The sequence below is a fragment of the Montipora foliosa genome, chromosome 14, assembly GCF_036669935.1.
Source record: "Montipora foliosa isolate CH-2021 chromosome 14, ASM3666993v2, whole genome shotgun sequence".
NCBI classification, from domain to species: Eukaryota; Metazoa; Cnidaria; class Anthozoa; order Scleractinia; family Acroporidae; genus Montipora; species Montipora foliosa.
The window spans coordinates 16610633-16628132 of record NC_090882.1 but is presented as its reverse complement, the minus strand read 5'-3'; the positions used below and the strand labels follow the sequence as shown (position 1 = coordinate 16628132).

Below are 17500 nucleotides of genomic sequence, written 5' to 3'. Positions count from 1 at the left end.
AAACAAATAAAAGTGAACACCAAAGGATCGATTTGGTTTTCACTTGAAGACTAGACAATTATAGCGGCAGATATCAATTTAAAGAATATGCTTGCCATTTTACGGTCGGTGGTTTAATAGTTCACTGCTGCTGTCCAAGAAAGGAGTCAGACCTATTTCAAGTTTCAAGGATTCTTTTATACGTTAATTTAAAGGGTTGGCATAAGTTAAAGCTAAATTATTTGTGATACTGGCACTTAGATTTTTCCATATCAATGAAAAACAAAATCTTCCGACTGATTTGCATGAGCGGTCATTGTTATCCTTTTTCGAGCGGCGGAATTGTGCAGCTAAGCCGTCCCTTACAAAGTAGCTGCTCAGAAAATCCAAGCTGTCATTGTACAAAATGTTCATATCGGCTTTTCTTATTTTAATGAAGCTTGCTAAAAGTGAAAGACTTTTCATGAAAATGAGAAAAGCCTTCCACATTTTAACACCAAATTCATACTGTCCAAAAACACAGAATTTTATTGAAATTGTTTGGAAACCATTCTTGGCTCCATGGAAACTGGAATAATTTTCTTGAGCATTTAATGAAAGACTTGCTCATTTTAGCTTCTAAGATCAAGCTGAACACTGTCACCAATGATCTCTTAATATAAGTGGCCACTGCTAAGGGATGGAATGGGAAGGTAAACCGAAGGGTTGAATGCTGTATAAATGAATCAAAATAATAGTAAATGAATAAAATGTTTAGTAAATAACCATTTCAGATGGCTGGTATGTCAGCTGATAATGTCTCTGGCTAAGAGATGAATATTTGGCTGAGAAGCAAAGCTTCAAGAGCAAATGTGAAATTTGAGGTTTGGTTTTAATTAAACAGGACAACTCGGATTGTTATGAATCTAATTAATATTAATCCTAATGATTATTATAATCCTTTACTGAGGGTTGAGCAGTGCCTTAATCAATTAGGATTAATATTAATCTTATGTAAATTAATCTTATTAGTATTAATATTAAAATTAATCTGATAAATATTAATCCTACATTGGATTCCTATTAATCCTATGTAGCATTAATATTATTCCTACCTAGCATTAATCGTTGTCCAAAGCTTCTGAAAGATTGACATTATGTAACGATCTAAGGCCCGTTTCAAACGTCGAACTTTTCATGTGCCGAATCTAATGCAAATGAGCGAAAACAATAGATTTTCTCATTTGCATTAGATTCGGCACATGAAAAGTTCGACGTCTGAAACGGGCCTAAGGCATCCTTATCTCTATCTTACGCTTTCTTGAACCTAAATAAAAGAAACTTTACATATAGTGGTGAGTGTACAAATAGTGACCACGAACTACTAACTGATCCATTTTGAATGAAAAACATATGCCATGGGTGGGGATTGAACCCGCGTCCCCCTGGTTACTAGTCGGGTGTGCTATCCACTGCACCAACACGACAACCCTGCTGGCAACAGAGCAATCAGTGAAGTTATTGGGGTGCTGCTACTTCCCACCCCTCCACCCATTTGTGTTACCCACCCCACCCTAATCTGCTTTTTTCGATGCCCATGGTGCAGGAGTTTTTCCACAGGCTATGAACTGAAGTTCTTTGCTTGAGGCGAAGTGCTCGTTAAGTTTTATCAGTTATAACCCAAAAGGTATGACCACCATCCACTGCTCTAACCAGTGAACTCAATGAGCTTATACCCATGTATAGGTGAAATATCATCTTGTACATAATTTGTTCTTTATTTTTGTTGTGGTTACTAGGTCTCTGGGATTGCACTAATTGCTGTTGGTGTCTATGTCAAGGGAAAGTTTGGAGATTTTCTTCAGTTTAGCGACAGTGAAATGACAACAGGTCCTGTGTTTTTGATTGTGATTGGGGTTGTAGTTACCATTGTGGGCTTCTTGGGATGCTGTGGTGCTTACAAAGAAAACTACTGCATGGTCACTACGGTATGCTTTGCTTTTACGTTGAGCTGTTCAAATGAATGTTAATAAATTGGTGAAAGGTGCAGTGGTTACGGAGAGCAATCACCTTCCACCAATGTGGCCCGAGTTTGATTCCCAGATCCTGCGCCATGTGGGTTGAGTTTGTTGGTTCTCTACTCTGCACCAAGAGGTTTTCTCCGGGTACTCCAGTTTCCCCTCTCCTCAAAAACCAACATTTGACTTGATTTGTGTTAGTTGCTAATTTCCCCAGTACTAGAATGACTAGACACTTTAATGAAGTTCCTTTCCTTCCTTTCCAGGTGATCTGGTGACGTAATTCGGAGGACTGGGGAGAAAAATTTTAACACCGTATCCCACAACCGCGTGCGGCCTTATTTTCGAATTCAACATGGCAGAGGCAAGGTTAGATCTTGCCGGGTCTACTTGAATGTTCATTCAATAACAGCAAATGTGGTAGACACGCAATGATCTGTGGCAATACTGCAGGAATTTTGGAAACAACACCTAAGGCCGCGCGTGGTTGTGGGATAAGGCGTTAAAATTTTTTCTCCCAGTCCTCCAAATTATGTCACCAGATCACCTGGTTCCTAAGACCCCCAAGACTCGTAAAATCGAGAAAGTAACCCAAAACCCTCAATTTGGCTATCCCTAGGCCTAAAAAACAACTGTAGGCCTAGCTAGGCCTATGGTTAGGCAAATTGAGGGTTTTGGGTTACTTTCTGCGTTTTTGAGTCATAGGGTCTTTGGGTCTTGGGGGTTTTTGTTTTCAAGACACTAGTGAAAGCTCCAGTTTTTCCCTTGATCACCCAACCCAAATTACCTATTTTTCAAGTGAGCATCTTCAGTGATTTCATCAAGTATGTTCAGCCAACAAAAAGCATTGGTTACTTAACATAGAGAAGTCAGCTACTTTTTTCACTGATTTGAAGTAAGTAAAGACAGATTCTTTCAAACCTAAGATTAAAATTCATTTTGACAATTACAACAACTGGTCAATTGCTCTACTCAAATCAGTCACCCAGTTCAAATTTTATTGAAAACCTTTGGAGCAAGGACAACCTGCAATCCAGACGATGGCAATAAATAGGTAAAAATAATATTGGTATTAATAATACGTTTACTTAGCGTCTTTTCCCAGTGGTCCAAAAATGTTATATCAGGTGACAAATGCATAATTAAGATTATAATGTAATTAAGCAATAGAGGACTTTTTCCATGTTTACATAGCCTAAAGATGAGGGGGAGTTGGGAGAATTCAAGACAGTTATGCAAGTCAAGGGTTTGCATAACTGTCGAGAATTCTCCAAACTCCCTGAGTGTTTAGATAAGGCTATGAAAACACGGAAAAAGTCCTGTATTGCTTTTATAACATTTCTCAAAAACAATTCAACAATTGAAGGAAAGTGTTGTTTTTTTACTTCTTGATTGAAACAGATTTTCTTGATACACGTCAAGCCAATCAAAACGTGCATCTGACAACACAAAGCAAATCAAAATTTGTGTCATGTCACACCTGTTTTTACATACTTTCATCTAAACACACATATGTAACCATTGAAAAGTATACAAAATACTAGTATTTAACGTATGACCTTCACCTAACTATGACTATAAAAATAAAAATAATTATTAATATTTTAAAAAATACAACCACACTTTTGAATTTACAAGTTATAAAAATTGCAATCAGCCTCGTACACTGTAAATAACAAACACTAACCCCTTAACTAATCCTGATCATAGGTTTACATGTAATCTGGGAGCAGGGTCAGTGCAGTGTTGAATGGTACTCGTCACTCACCAATGTGACCCAGATTCTATTCCAGGACTTAACATTTCCTGTGGATTGAGTTGGTGGTTCTCTCTCCTCTGAGAGCTTTTTCGCTGGGTACTCTGGTTTTCCCCTCTCACCAGAAACTTCATGTTGTGTATTTCATTTGTTTTTATTTTTTTGAGGAACTAGTTTTTATTTTTTTTGATGAACTAGATTTTGATAATTATTGTGTTTTTGCCACAGAGAATCCTAGCAGAATGCTTGACCTCAAAGGAAAGGAAAGGAAGTTTATTTAAGTGTCTAGTCCTCTAGCGCTGAAGTGCTAATGACTGTCACACTGTAAACTGAAATCAACAAACTAGTGCAAATTGAATCAATTGTGGGTTTTTGAGGAGAGGGGAAAACCAGAGTACCCAGAGAAAAACCTCTTAGTGCAGAGTAGATAACCAACAAAGTCAACCCACATAATTATGACACCAAGTCCGGGAATCGAACCCGGGCCACATTGGTGAGAGGTGAGTGCTCTCACCACTGCGCCATCCCTGCACCCGTCGCTAAGTTAATAACCTAGATAGCTTTGAACCAGTGTTCTTTTATAGCATCTATTGCCTTTTGTACTGTGTTGAATGCATTGGGTTTTTTTCAGTTTGCTGTTTTGTTGGCAATCATTTTCATCCTGGAAATTGCTGCTGGAGCATATGCCTATGCCAATAGAGACAAAGTGAGTTCAGCATTTCAATTCATTGAAGCTTTTATGTTCTTGCAACCTTGGTTTTCTTGAAACAGCCTCATTACCCTATTGACTGTCTGGCTACTGCTCCTGTTTTCTGTTCACATTTTGTGAGTCCAAGGTACCTTAGGTTTTCTTGGCAACCCAATGACTCCTAAACCAGCCCCCCCTAGTAAGGAGTCAATGGATTAAAGGGGACATAAGTTTTGAATGGATGTAGAGATTTTTAACCCATTGATTCCTGAACCTTCCCCCCCCCCCCGTTGCCCATTGATAAGTGAAATAGTCTGACATTGGACAGATTAAAATTGATTAGAGTGAGTTTCAGTCGAGTGTCGTAAAACCAAAACCAAAGTAATTACTTCGGCCAATCAAAAAGGATAGAGACAATCCAGTAAACCAATCAAAACTGGAAGTAATTACACGTAGCTGGCACACAGCACGGGAAAATGTGCATACAATTGGTTTTGGTTTCACTTTTGACTGATTGAAAAAGTGGCACAAGAACTTTGAACCAATCCCTGAGTGAAGTAATGCAAAACCAAAGCAATTCGCTAATTACTTTTGACACTCAATTGAAAACCGCTCTAAGGAGTCCGTGGGTTAAATTATTATTGTGAGGCGAAAGGGGTGTGTTGCTCAACATTGAACTAATTTCCACCACTCTACAGTGAATTTAAGGGCGCGTTCAATTGACCCTATTCCGGATTAAGAATACCAGTACGTGGAGTGATGGTTAAAACGGTATGTTTGGCACGTTTTGAAGCAGCAAGGATAATAAAAATATGTTTAAAATATCATTTTAGCAGATGTTTGAAACCTCGGTAAAAGCGAAGGATTTCTAACTTATATTCCATGTATTCCTATTCCGGAATACAGTCAATCAAACACGCCCTAAATATCTCCACCATGCTATGGACAATAGTGTACTTAAATGGTGAAAGTGAGCCGGGATTTGCATCTTGTCTCCAACGATCTTTTTTGTTACACATATGTACAATTGTACATTGTTGCCAGTGCCTCTTGTTTGTTACCAATTTAATAATGTAAATAAAAAATTTTATTGCTTCTGATTTGCAAAAAAGAACTACAGTTTTCTGATAACATGGTGCAGAAAAGAGGAACTTCAGTGTAAAAAGACAGCACACCAGGCATTTTAAGTGGTCAGGGATCGAAGAAAGCCACAGATAGCCAATCAAGTGCCAACCCTACATATGGCACAATTTTGGTGTGATTTCATGATGTGCATGCATCGCCTCTGCTTATTATGGCAGGGGTTCTCTATGTTTTCTAGTGTCAGTTATTAATTTGTAATCACGCGACTTTTCCCATGCAATTTCGAATAAACAAGTACTTGAATTTTTTTTCAAAGACTACAAACTGCAACCACCCAGTGGGCCTGTGTAATTTTTGTTTTACTCATGCTCATTTTCTCCAAATCATGTGATTACCAATGCTAATAACAATAGTGCTCTGGTTTGGCTTGTTCAGGCCTCTCATTTCCCTCTATCTTTTAAATAAGCTAAAAAAAGTTGCTGAAGATGCACTGGAAGAATCCTTGCACAAGTTTTCGGAAGAGAAGTACCGCAACATAATTGAGGAAGTACAAAAGGAGGTGTGTTGACCTTTTAAAATTGTAAGAGTGATAAGGTTTGCCCCTCATTATTAATCATCTTCATTGCTTGGCAGGGTGATCTGCATCCACCATATTTGTTATTATTAACTTTGACCTATCTTCAATACAAGTTCATTGTGATTAACAACTGGGTTTCTAAGTGGAGGTTGAGTGCCTGAGACACCCTAGAGCTTCCACTGTTGGTAGCCATCTCGAAGATGGAAACTGCAGCAAAACCTGACAAACCAGCCATGAGCCCCCACGGCCTTGCAAAGACAGGCACTCGTCACACTTATAATCAGTGTAAAGGAGAGGGGGGGGGAGGGAGGGGGAAAAAATGCTAAATGCTCCACACAAAATTCTCCTTCTTCCCGCGACACTGAGTAATTACTTTGGGGGATCAAAAAGGACAGAGACAATCCAGTAAACCACTCAAAACTCCAAGTACCCGGTAATTACACGAAGCCGACACAAAGCGCTGAAAAATGTGCACCCGTAAGCCACAATTGGTTTTGGTTTCACTTCTGATTGGTTTACAAAATGGCACAAGATCTTTTTACCAATCACTGAGTGAATTAACGCAGAACCAATGCAATTCGCTAATTACTATCAACACTGAATTGAGTGTACACCGCTCTGATATATGTTGCTGTAAAAGGTTTGAATCCATGGAATAACTGAGGGACCAAAATTGCAGGGAAGATAATTAAAAGTAAGAAACAAGACATCTCTATTCATGGAAATAAAAGCTTTCTTAACATCATATGGTTAACAATCTTTCTTACACCTTTCCTTCTACTCCAAAATGTTGTGTTTGTCTTACCACATCAGAAATGGTCCTCCCTCATTCATGCCAAAGATGTTGTAATCTCTTTGTAATATCATTTTTTTTTTTTTTGGCAGTTTGATTGTTGTGGGGCCAATGGTTACAAGGACTACAAAACTATGAACATTAGTGGTGAAATAAAATTTCCTCCTTCCTGCTGTAAGAATGCAACTGTGTGTCCTTCAACCTTTGGACAAGCAAAAAACATGACAGACAGTGACTTTGTGACTAAGGTGAGCAAAGAGTAAGGACACGGCATGAGCCAATGAGCCATACAAGTCAATTAAACCAAAACTGATCCTTACTAAGCCCCCATCTTTTTTAGGCTTAAATAATGCTTAGGTTAGACTTAATTAATTTTGCAGATTCACCAGTGGAGCTCCATGAATAGCTACTAGTAATGACGAAAACTAACTCATTTTTGTTTGTGACTAAGGTTAGCAAAGAAATTCTCAAGCCTAATTTGAATATCCAGGCTGACTCCATACATGCCAAACCTTTTGTTTAATTGTCATTGTTCCTTTCTTTCACTATACAGGCTCCTTATAAACTGCTGTTCTTTTTGTACTTATAGTTTGCAATTTTCAAATAATTTTGACTTGATAAAGAATGTTTACATTGTGTTTTATCGCAGCTTTTTATAGTTAAATGTTTTCCAAAATCACTTCTTTCATTTTATGTTTAAAGCTTATGTAAGTTAGAATTTTTTAAAACTAAGCATTTTAAAGCTAAAGGTCACATACAGGTCAAAAAGGCAGTTTGAGTTTGAACCAGCCAAAATATCGACTCTAGATCAATAACATCTGGGCGGATATCCTCGTATAGGGATAACCTCTGGTATCTCTCCCTTTCATTGTATTGAAAGTTGGTATTATTGTTATTATTATTATCATTATTGTTATTGTTATTGTTATTGTTATTGTTATTGTTATTGTTATTGTTATTGTTATTGTTATTGTTATTGTTATTGTTATTGTTATTGTTATAATTGTGTCAGTTTTTTTTCCCTGTGGCACTTCAAAGTTCCCATCAGGCTTCATAGAGTTCTTTTCTTTTTTTCCATTTGTAGGGCTGTGTGGATAAATTTGAAAAATACCTCAAAGACCACATATTTATCATTGGTGGAGTTGGTGTTGGAGTTGCCTTTCTTCAGGTTTGTTGAATTAGTTTTTGTGCAACATGTATCTGATGCCCTCTGCCTACTCCCTTGTTTTCTTAAAGAGTTAAAGAGTAAAAACAGTTTTTTGAATTTGAATTTCAACAAATAAAAGGCATTAATTTCAATGAGACCTCTGCGCGCTGGTTCTCCTTTTTGTTAAAACTTAAAGCGACACGGTTAAACAACATGCCATGCACGTGAAAACACCGGGTCACATTATGTTTCTAAAGTCTAAGCAGCTAAAATGAAAAGAGTGATGTCTTTGTCAATGTTTCTCAGCTAAGCAAATAGAAGAACGTGTAGACCTGAGAGAGCCAGATGTTTCCAGTTGCTGGAAGCAAGTCCCCATATCATTTCCAGTTAGTCAACTTGTAAATGTAAACGTCCGTTGTTGGTTGTAGGCCTTCCCTAGTACTTGCCATCTTTGCCGGTAATGGGCGAGTCGAGATCTGTGCTTTTTTTTAATTTGCCAAGTTCATACAAAATCCTTACAAAACTCCCTTACCCTGTATTTCTAGTATTTAATTTTTCTCATGAACTAGAGTGTAGGCTACCAGTAAAATGTGTTGCTAATGATCCTGTTTGCATTTGTTTTCCCTCAGCTGATCGGCATTCTCTTTGCCTGCTGTCTCATGCGCTCTATCAAAAAAGAATATGAAGTGATGTAATGGCATGCTTGCTGGCCAATCAGCAGTTTTTATCAACAGTGAATAATCATGTTTCGTAACCTTTTGTCTGATAATTTAGTTAATTAATGCTGACTAGCCCACCTGAGTCACAGGATTTCATGTTATTCGTTTCCTTTGCTTAGATTGTTTGTAGCTTTCATTTGATGTTTGGATGTTAAGATTGAAGAACCCCAAGCTATTAAGAAATAGCAACAGTAGTACTTGACAGCGCCGGTATATTTGCACTCTTTGTCTTGTTGGCAATTCACCATTTTGAGGGGATATTACCAACAAGAAAGGAACCACACTCGTGTTCTTTTGAATAGTCATGCAATCATTGTATCATGGGTTGTGTTACAAAGATTGTGTGACATGTGACAAGAAATTCTTAAGGGTGCCCAACGTATCTGTGTTGTTTGATTTTTTTTTCTCAATCTAGTGATGTTTCCTCCTACATATTGTAACAGTCCTCTGATATGTTGAGTCTTTTGGAGGACTGAAACATCTTTGTGACTCCATCTGACACAAACTGAATTCAAGTTCTTTGCAAGTGTCCCATAACATCTAGTACTTAACTGCCTTCCATTAATTATTTCTGCCACTCCCAATTGTGCGATACGTTCATATATAGCAACTTCAATAAATTCACCTAAGGAAAATTGGATTTGCGTGGTGGTATTTTTTGCCTAAATGCTCATGTGTATTTGTAAGGAAGAAAAAGACCGATTCCTTAGCATTCAATGATCTGTTTCCAGTAAATAGGTATTTTATGGGCTGCTTTTTTCATGAATTTTTTAACAAAATGTTGGTGGGAAAGACCTTAAGTTGGAAACAAGCTTGTCATTCTTGGTACAATCGTGTATCATGGCGTGAAGATTCTTGAAAATTAAGGAAATGGTTCTTGGTAAAGTTCTAGTTCCGACAACAAATGCCATGTGTTTCTTTATTTGGCTAGTCATGAGAATTCGGTGTTACAACAAGATAATGTCCCCTGCCCGATAATAATTTGAATGCCTGTGTACCTGGCAATGTGTATTGAAATTGTGAGGACAATTTATGGTCTGATCTCTCCTAGAAGTCAAAAAGCAACGACGACGACAGCGTCACACAACTGATCGGCCACTTATTGGTGAATAAAAATAAGCTTGCTGGACATGCGCCATGTGCAGCAAAGGGAGAGATTCACGTCTCTGCGCATGGGCAAACTGTCACGTCAGGCCATTTTAATTCCATGTTCTTAGAGAGATTTAGCATTACGTTTGCGTGAAACGCGAACTGCGAAAGTTTCCACGTGACCATGATTTTCCCGCCATTTTCTTCGTTTTCCGGCTGCCGCTTGACGTGTCTACGTGAAAGTAGGTATTTTCCCTTAAAGGGCCTTAATGGGGACGTGCGTCCAGCGAGGGTATGTTTTTCGGGATTTTTGTCTTGAACAGGGTATCGAATTTATCATTTTTGTCTTAATCAGGGTAACGATTTATCAATTTGTCTTAAACTTGGTTAAATGTCTTAAACAGGGTATCAAAAATCGGAATTCTGTCTTAAAATGGGTAGGAAAATTAGCCATATTTGTCTTAAACAGGGTCAGGGTATGAGGGGCCGCGCCGTACCTCCCCACCCAGGGATATGTCGAGTACCCCCCCCCCTCCCCCGGGCGCCAAAGCTTGGACATGCGCAAAACCGTGAAACTGTGCCTTTAAGGACGGTGCCACCGTTGTTATTGCGCGTACGTTCTGCGCATCACGCAATCATTTTGTGGACGGTGCAGAAGAAATTATAACAATGAAGCCATCTTAATAAAATCCACTTCTCGACAATGAAACAGGGCTATTTGACATCGAAAATGAGAAAAACCAAATGTAGTAAATTCTTCGAAGACAACCACAACGGGTCTGGGATCAATACTTTCAGTGCATTAATTATTATTTTTGTAAAAGTTAGCATGAGGCAAGCAATCGCCCACTTTCGATATACTAAAATTCAGTCCTAAACAAAAGGCATCATCTCGAGGCTCTGGGGAATAAATATATGGATTTGTATGAGTTTATTCCCCAGAGTCTCGAGACGATGCCTTTTGTTTAGGAGAAAGTGGGGTCTTGGGTCCTTCCATTTTATCCCCCCCCCCCCCTTCTCTCAAAGGATGGTGGGTCCTTGCAATGGGAGTTTCGGATTTTTTCTTCCAAGAAGCCGACAGATTTTGGACCCCTCGGACGTTTTTTTTGCCAATGGTGCCGACAAAATATCAACTTTTCGAATTTCATTTTTCAAAGTGTCCGCCGAAAAATCAAGACTACGGATTTCTGCCAGCCTTATGGCGTGCGGATCAAAAATAAAACGAGCCCATAATATTGTTTTGTTAAGTACCATCGGCTGCTACCAAGAACGACAAAAATTGGGAAAAAGATCGAGGGGGCGTCCAATGACGGACGTAAGTACTGAACAAAAATTAATGAACGAATTCAAATCTGCTTCAAAAGGCCTTAAAAGGCAAGAAAACTCACCGCACTAAACGATTGACGATGCAAGTGGCTTGGTAATCACTTCGATTCAATGAAGCGCCGTACGGGTTGGATTTCATTGCAGCGTACAACAAAAATCACTTAGATTTCTCACTCCAAGGCTCAAAAATGGCTCTGTCTTCACGTTTTTGTGATTAATGGCACATTTATAGAATCATCCGGTTGCAATTTGCTATTCTTTTTAAAGAAATTTAGTAATGGCGGACCATTAAACAGGAAAATTCCAGTTAAAATAGAAAGGTCTTTTTTTCTTTAATCAAGGCTTTTAAAACTTCGTTCAGTTACTGTTTAATTAACATAGTTTTGAAATCCAAAGAAAAATAATGATTGTTTTTTTGGTCGTAGTAGCACTTTAACCAACATTAGAAAGTATTTTAAGACTTTCGTCAGGGCGGACAGAAGTTTGTCAAGTTTGAAGTTCCTGGAAAAAGAATGATCTAAATTTCTTGTGTCCCTCTTACCCGCTTTACTTCTCCACCCAGAGCGACTTACACCTCAAATCCTCCCTGTGCGCTTCCGTCAGTTGCTCCGCATCAGTTACTCATCTCCAAACACGAAACTAGATACTACAGTCCTACGTTTACGGGTCGAGGGTAATCTTATTGCTGTTGGACGAACAAATTCGTTGGGTCAACTAGCTTGCCTAAACAGGTACGGCTTCTCGGATTCCAGAGTCCTTTATGATCTCTCAGTTCCAAGCTCAAGAAAAGGACAACATTGTTACAATAGGCCATTTCCGAGTTCATGTCTGCCTTCTCTTCAGTGCGAGTCTAAGTGCGAAGCTTTTCTTATTAAAATTAGTTTTCATTCATATGTAAAGTAGACCTGATTACCATCACAAAACCTTCGCACCTAGACTCGCTTTGAAGAGGAGGCAGACATGAACTCGGAAATAGCATATTGATAGTCATGCATATCGTTTCAAGTATGACCAGAAACCCATAAGGGTTGAAACGTGTAACGCGCGTTCACAGCTTCCGAATATTGCGAACTGATTGGTTGAACGTTTCGGTGCTAAGTACCATATCTGGAAACCCCTCGCTCTTGTTGTTCCAAATATGGCATTTAGCAAACTGCATATTCAGAAGCTTGTTTCCCAGAACACAAGGGGCCGTTACACGTTTCAACCCCTATAGGTTTCTGGGATGACTTATAACAATTATTTTTGGAAAAAAATGGTTCAAATGGCTTATCGGGGATACACGGAGAAAACTTGATATCAGTGCTCCTTTGCTGGAGTCGAACAAACGGCATTTCAATTACTAGTGCAGATGCTCCACATCAACTGAGCTTTTGGCCATGAAACTTTCTTTGTTTCTCTTTCACAAGGCGCAAGCTTACCTCCTAATGTGAAGGGGTAGTTTCTAAAGAAACTGTGGTGCTGCGTCGGTGGGGAAGTAGTATACAAAAATTTGGTTTTATCAACGGAGTTGAGAATGTAAATTGGCCACCGTACAGAGATTCTAAAAGCTGACGTTTCGAGCGTTAGCCCTTCGTCAGAGCGAATCGAGGGATTATGAGTTACGGGTAGTTTTTATAGTAGAGTAGGAGCTACGCTATTTTAATCTGCCTAACCACTCCAAAAAACACATGGCTATCTGCGGCCTTTCCCTACATCTAGGTACGACGGAAAGCCGCAAGAATCTGGAACAAAAATTCATCTTTCAAATCGGCACCCTTAATCCTCACGGTATTAACGAACGCTTTTCATTTAACTAATATATTCCTATTTTTCACGTTGCCATGTTACCACCAATAGCGTAGCTCCTACTCTACTCTAAAAACTACACGTAACCCATAATCCCTCGATTCGCCCTCGGACGAAGGGCTAACGCTCGAAACGTCAGCTTTTAGAATCTCTGTACGGTGGTCAATTTACATTATCAACTCCGTTGATAAAACCAAATTTTTGTATACTACCTCCTAATGTAACTGGTAATACAAATTTCATTATTGGACTATTTATCTCTATGTGACTATACAATTTTACTGACACTAACTGCATCGATGACCAAGTATTTTGGAAAGTAAGAGGGAAAACCCGTATAACAACGCGTCTACACAATTAGCGATTAAGGCGCGGACTCGATTTACAAGCAAAACTAATGTGAGATACAATCATGACTGACAACGACTCAAATGTATTGCCATTTCGTGTTCTTTTTCTTCGTCTCTTCCCACATCTCCCGCCCTGGCCGATCTAAGTCACCGTTGCGACACCTCCTCATGCAAGGTTTCAACCGCTGGTAATCGTTGCAGTTGCAGCCCTCTTCCTCCTCTTCCTCATCTTCCTCCTCATAATTTCTACACTCATTCTTGCATCGTTCTTGGCATCGCCACATGCAAGCATCTTGATCATTAAAAACTTGCTTAGTGTCGAACAATTCGTCCAAAAGGTTCCTTTTACCTGGATGGTCTTCTTGAGGGACGTAACCCTTAGCCTCGAAGGTGCCTCTCTTCTTCCCTCCTGGCTCGTCTTGTAGCACGGATGAACGAACTGAACACTGGGCAAGAATGAAAATAAAAAGAATAGAACAAGGACGTTCCTTCATCTGTACAAAAAGAGAAAAAACATGTTAATTCTCCTAAAGATCACAACCGTTTTCTTTCTTTCTTTCTTTCTTTCTTTCTCTTTTTCTTTCTTTCTTTGTTGATCAAGAACACAAAATTTAATAGGCGCTTCTTCTGTATTATTTCCAAAATTGTACGTTGTAGAAGAGAAAATTTGCAAAATTTGAGGAACAACTGAAGTTTAATGTATATGTGAAAAAAGTCATTTAAATTTGTTGGTCATTCACTTGTTGAACGCGGTGATATAACCGTAGACAATTTCGTCATTAGAAAAAACCGCACCCTCGGAGAAACCACGGGCAGTCAGTCGAGACGGGACGAGAATCGGGACTGGCGTAACGCCCTTACTTGAAAACTTTACGCCAGTCCTGATTCTCGTCCCGTCTCGAATGACTGCCCCTGGATCTCCGAGGATGGAAAAACCGTTAACACTTTTATGTTCCCTGGTACTAGGCAGTTTAAGAAACAATGACGGCTGCGGCAATGACAATGCCAAAAAGTAGGAATATGATTGGTTAAAAGAACCAAACTGATCGTGCTGCACGCATTTTTGGAACACCTCTCTCCCGTACTCGTCAAAAGTACTACGTGAAATGACCAAATCATCGTTTAAGGTTTTGACGATTACGTGGACAAACTACAAGGAATAGTTCAGTCTCCCTCTTTACTTCAAGTCTGTCCGTACCAATCCAGTTTTAGGACACTTCTCCCATATTGTATAATATAAACAAGATGAAATAATCATGAAATACTTAGAATAGCTCAAACTTATATTTTGAAATAACGTTTTCGTCGCCGTAGCCGTCGTGGTTTCTTAAACTCCCTATTGTTGACGGCTACGGTCGGACTTTCAAAAGTGTTGGATGTTCAGTCCGTTGAACATGGACGAAACGTAAACTCCTGTTAACGGAAGACGGAACAGTTTACAAAGCCAAAAATCCAAGCTGGAAACTATTGTACAACCTGGACAATGTGTTATAGTAAAGTGGAAACCAACCTCAAAACTCGTAGAATACCAAAAAGGGAAGCAAATTCGCCAATATTCAGTGCTTGAATATAATACGTTGTTCTTGTTGAAGTCATTCCCAGCTTCATAAATCGCCAGAATTTAATTAAACTTAAAGAAAATATTTATTTATCGTATCTGACCAGGCCTACCCTTATTTGGAAGAGATATCTTTGACTTAACGACCGATTTGAACAGTACTCATTTATATTAAGATGAAATGGTGCAATTGATAACGACTCCTCAAGTAGCGATTTCCGGGTAATTTTCAACCCCTTTCTTAGTTAAACGGTCACAAAATAATAATTGACGCGAAAATTCAGGAGGCATTATTCTCAGCGATTAAATATTGATCTTTGGAGTCATATATGAAATATCAATACATACACAGACAGACTTAAATGAGATAAATGCATTGTTCCTTATAACAACACTTCATGAATATAAATCGCAAAATTAGCGTGTTACCATCTTGATAATCTAAATGACAGACAATTATTGTTTAAGGGTGATACGAAATTTCAGAATTAATTTTTGAACTGCCACTTTGTTGCCATTTTGTGTTCCAGAATACTACGTAGTATCTAAGGCCAGCCGTTGCCAGAGAAAACAAGGCTTTGGGGACGTCAACGTAGAAGTCTTTGAAAAATTGCTCTCAAGTTTTGTTTTCTGATAAACCAAAAGGTCATTTAACTTAACTTGACGAACAATGTTCGAATTAATGAGAGACATGAGAGAGCAGATATAAAATTTGCCGTTCTGTTCTCACCGGCATTGTCCACAGAACGTCTGATTTGGTTTTACACGTTACAGATTAGTGATTAGTGCTCAGCAAAAGGAAGGGAAAAGTACAAAAATTCAAAGCACAATATCAATATCACGGGCACCCTTTTGTCTTTCTGTAAGCTAAGCCTACTATACGCCATAGAGACATGAGGTTTGCTCGTATACTAGAAATAGCGCTTGCAAGAATTGACATTCATAAACTGCCCTTCTAATGTTTCGAGGCGGCTACCGATCATCAAAGATCAGTTTTTTTCCCGCTTTGTCTGAAAGTTCTCTTTGAGTTCTTGAAATAAGTAGTTCCAAATAGACTAAATACAGTGGATACTTTCACGTATGCGATAAGTTCGAAATACTCTATTTACGAAGAGGAGACAACAGTCACCTTTTTTTAAATAAAAATGAAAAAGGATATTGAAAAAGCTTGAATTTATGATGACGTCAAGAAAATTTACAATGTTTGTGAAACCATTAATGCCCTCCCTCGCGTAGCCCTCGCGTTATAAAGAGTTTAGATTTTGTTAATTCAAAACATTCTTAGAAGAATGATTAATTGACTTGAACTTTGGCATCATAGCTCAAAGCAAATGTCAAAGGACCGAAACATTCTGTGCCACGATGATATAGATAAATGTATGGCACCCGATATAAACCCAAAATTTTCGGTGCTTTCGAGAAATGCACGCCTCTCTCGTAACCTTTCGTCATGTTACCTAAAAGGGGTCATAAATTGGGCAAAAGCCCCATGATTTGATTACGAGAACGGGCATTGAAGAATCCAAAACAATTCACGGAGCTTTTAGTAAGAGTAGGGCTGTGTTCTCCAGTCACAGAGAAGGCATCTGCATAGATGGTAGGTAGCCCTGGTGTTACAAACACTAAATTAACAAAATTAAAGCGATAGCACTTTCAATTAACCAAAGAAAAAAATGGGATCTTTTTTTCTACATTAGCAAATGGATTAAAAGAGCACTGACTGGTTGCAAGTTTGTTCTATGCGCCTGTTTCTGCATCTTACACTCTTTGACTGGAGACTTGCGAATCCCGCATCAAATTATCAGATTTTAAGTTCAGCTGTTCATCTTACATTCAATTTATTCGCTATTTTCACAAATCCCATAATACAGTTCGTTTTGAGAGGTTATTTGCATTAAAACAATGAATTGCCAGTTCACTGAGGCATGATACAGTCCCAAGAGTAAATGACTTGTATTGTTTTTATGCAAAGAGCCCCCCCAAAACGTATTGCATTATGGGAATGGGAAAGTAGCGAGTCAAAGAAAACAAACGGCATATTTTCTTCTCTCATTAGCAAATGGATTTATCATGCAGCAGTAGCACTGACTGCTTCTTCGCTCGACACACCTCGATTAGATACGAGTAAAGCTCGTCTTTTCCGGACACACAAGCAATCTCTCGGTCTCCTAAACGGATCACCAAATCTCCAAGATAAAAGTAAGTTTTTATCACTTCTCTTCAAAACCTAAGACTTGGACTTAAAGTTTTTCAAAAATTTGAAATCATTGGGCCTCTTTTTGTAAATTTTTTCTTTATTACTACTATTTAAGGAAAAATCTTATTGGATGAGCATTCCACCAACAAGACGCCTACAAGAGCGTATCCGTGGGATGCATAAACAGTTAACATAAATTAGCCAGTTACAGCTAACAGTCCAGCCTGCTAACAGATTTTATATTCTCAGAAAGGGAGTTCCAGAACTATTTACGTATAAAGCACGGATCGATTAATGGCAATTCATTCATTCCTATTGACTTCACCTTACAGGTAAGCCTCGTTTAATTATCTAATTATCCTGCTATAATTTTGATACCAGCGAATATAAAGCAAGAGCCGCTACAACGTAGAATAGAATTAAAATATTTTGTGCTATATTTCGACTGGCCAA

At 38.6% G+C, this 17500-nt stretch overlaps 1 protein-coding gene and 1 long non-coding RNA gene across 2 annotated transcripts in view; one reads left to right on the top strand and one right to left on the bottom strand.

Annotated features, from left to right (window-relative positions):
- The window catches only part of LOC137984270 (CD63 antigen-like), a 10622-nt gene extending 1243 nt beyond the window's left edge, over positions 1-9379 (top strand). The window contains exons 3-8 of the mRNA XM_068831388.1: positions 1758-1946; positions 4364-4438; positions 5970-6062; positions 6966-7121; positions 7958-8041; positions 8650-9379. Coding sequence (XP_068687489.1) covers positions 1758-1946; positions 4364-4438; positions 5970-6062; positions 6966-7121; positions 7958-8041; positions 8650-8715 — 663 coding nt within the window. The 3' untranslated portion in view covers positions 8716-9379. The remainder of the gene's footprint in view (positions 1-1757; positions 1947-4363; positions 4439-5969; positions 6063-6965; positions 7122-7957; positions 8042-8649) is intronic.
- Positions 9380-11461: 2082 nt separating this feature from the next.
- Positions 11462-15143, bottom strand: LOC137984808 (uncharacterized). The gene is made up of 2 exons (XR_011119182.1): positions 14803-15143; positions 11462-13786 (listed from the first exon to the last, which is right to left on the bottom strand). It is a non-coding gene; the product is annotated as an uncharacterized lncRNA (long non-coding RNA).
- Positions 15144-17500: the final 2357 nt, after the last annotated feature.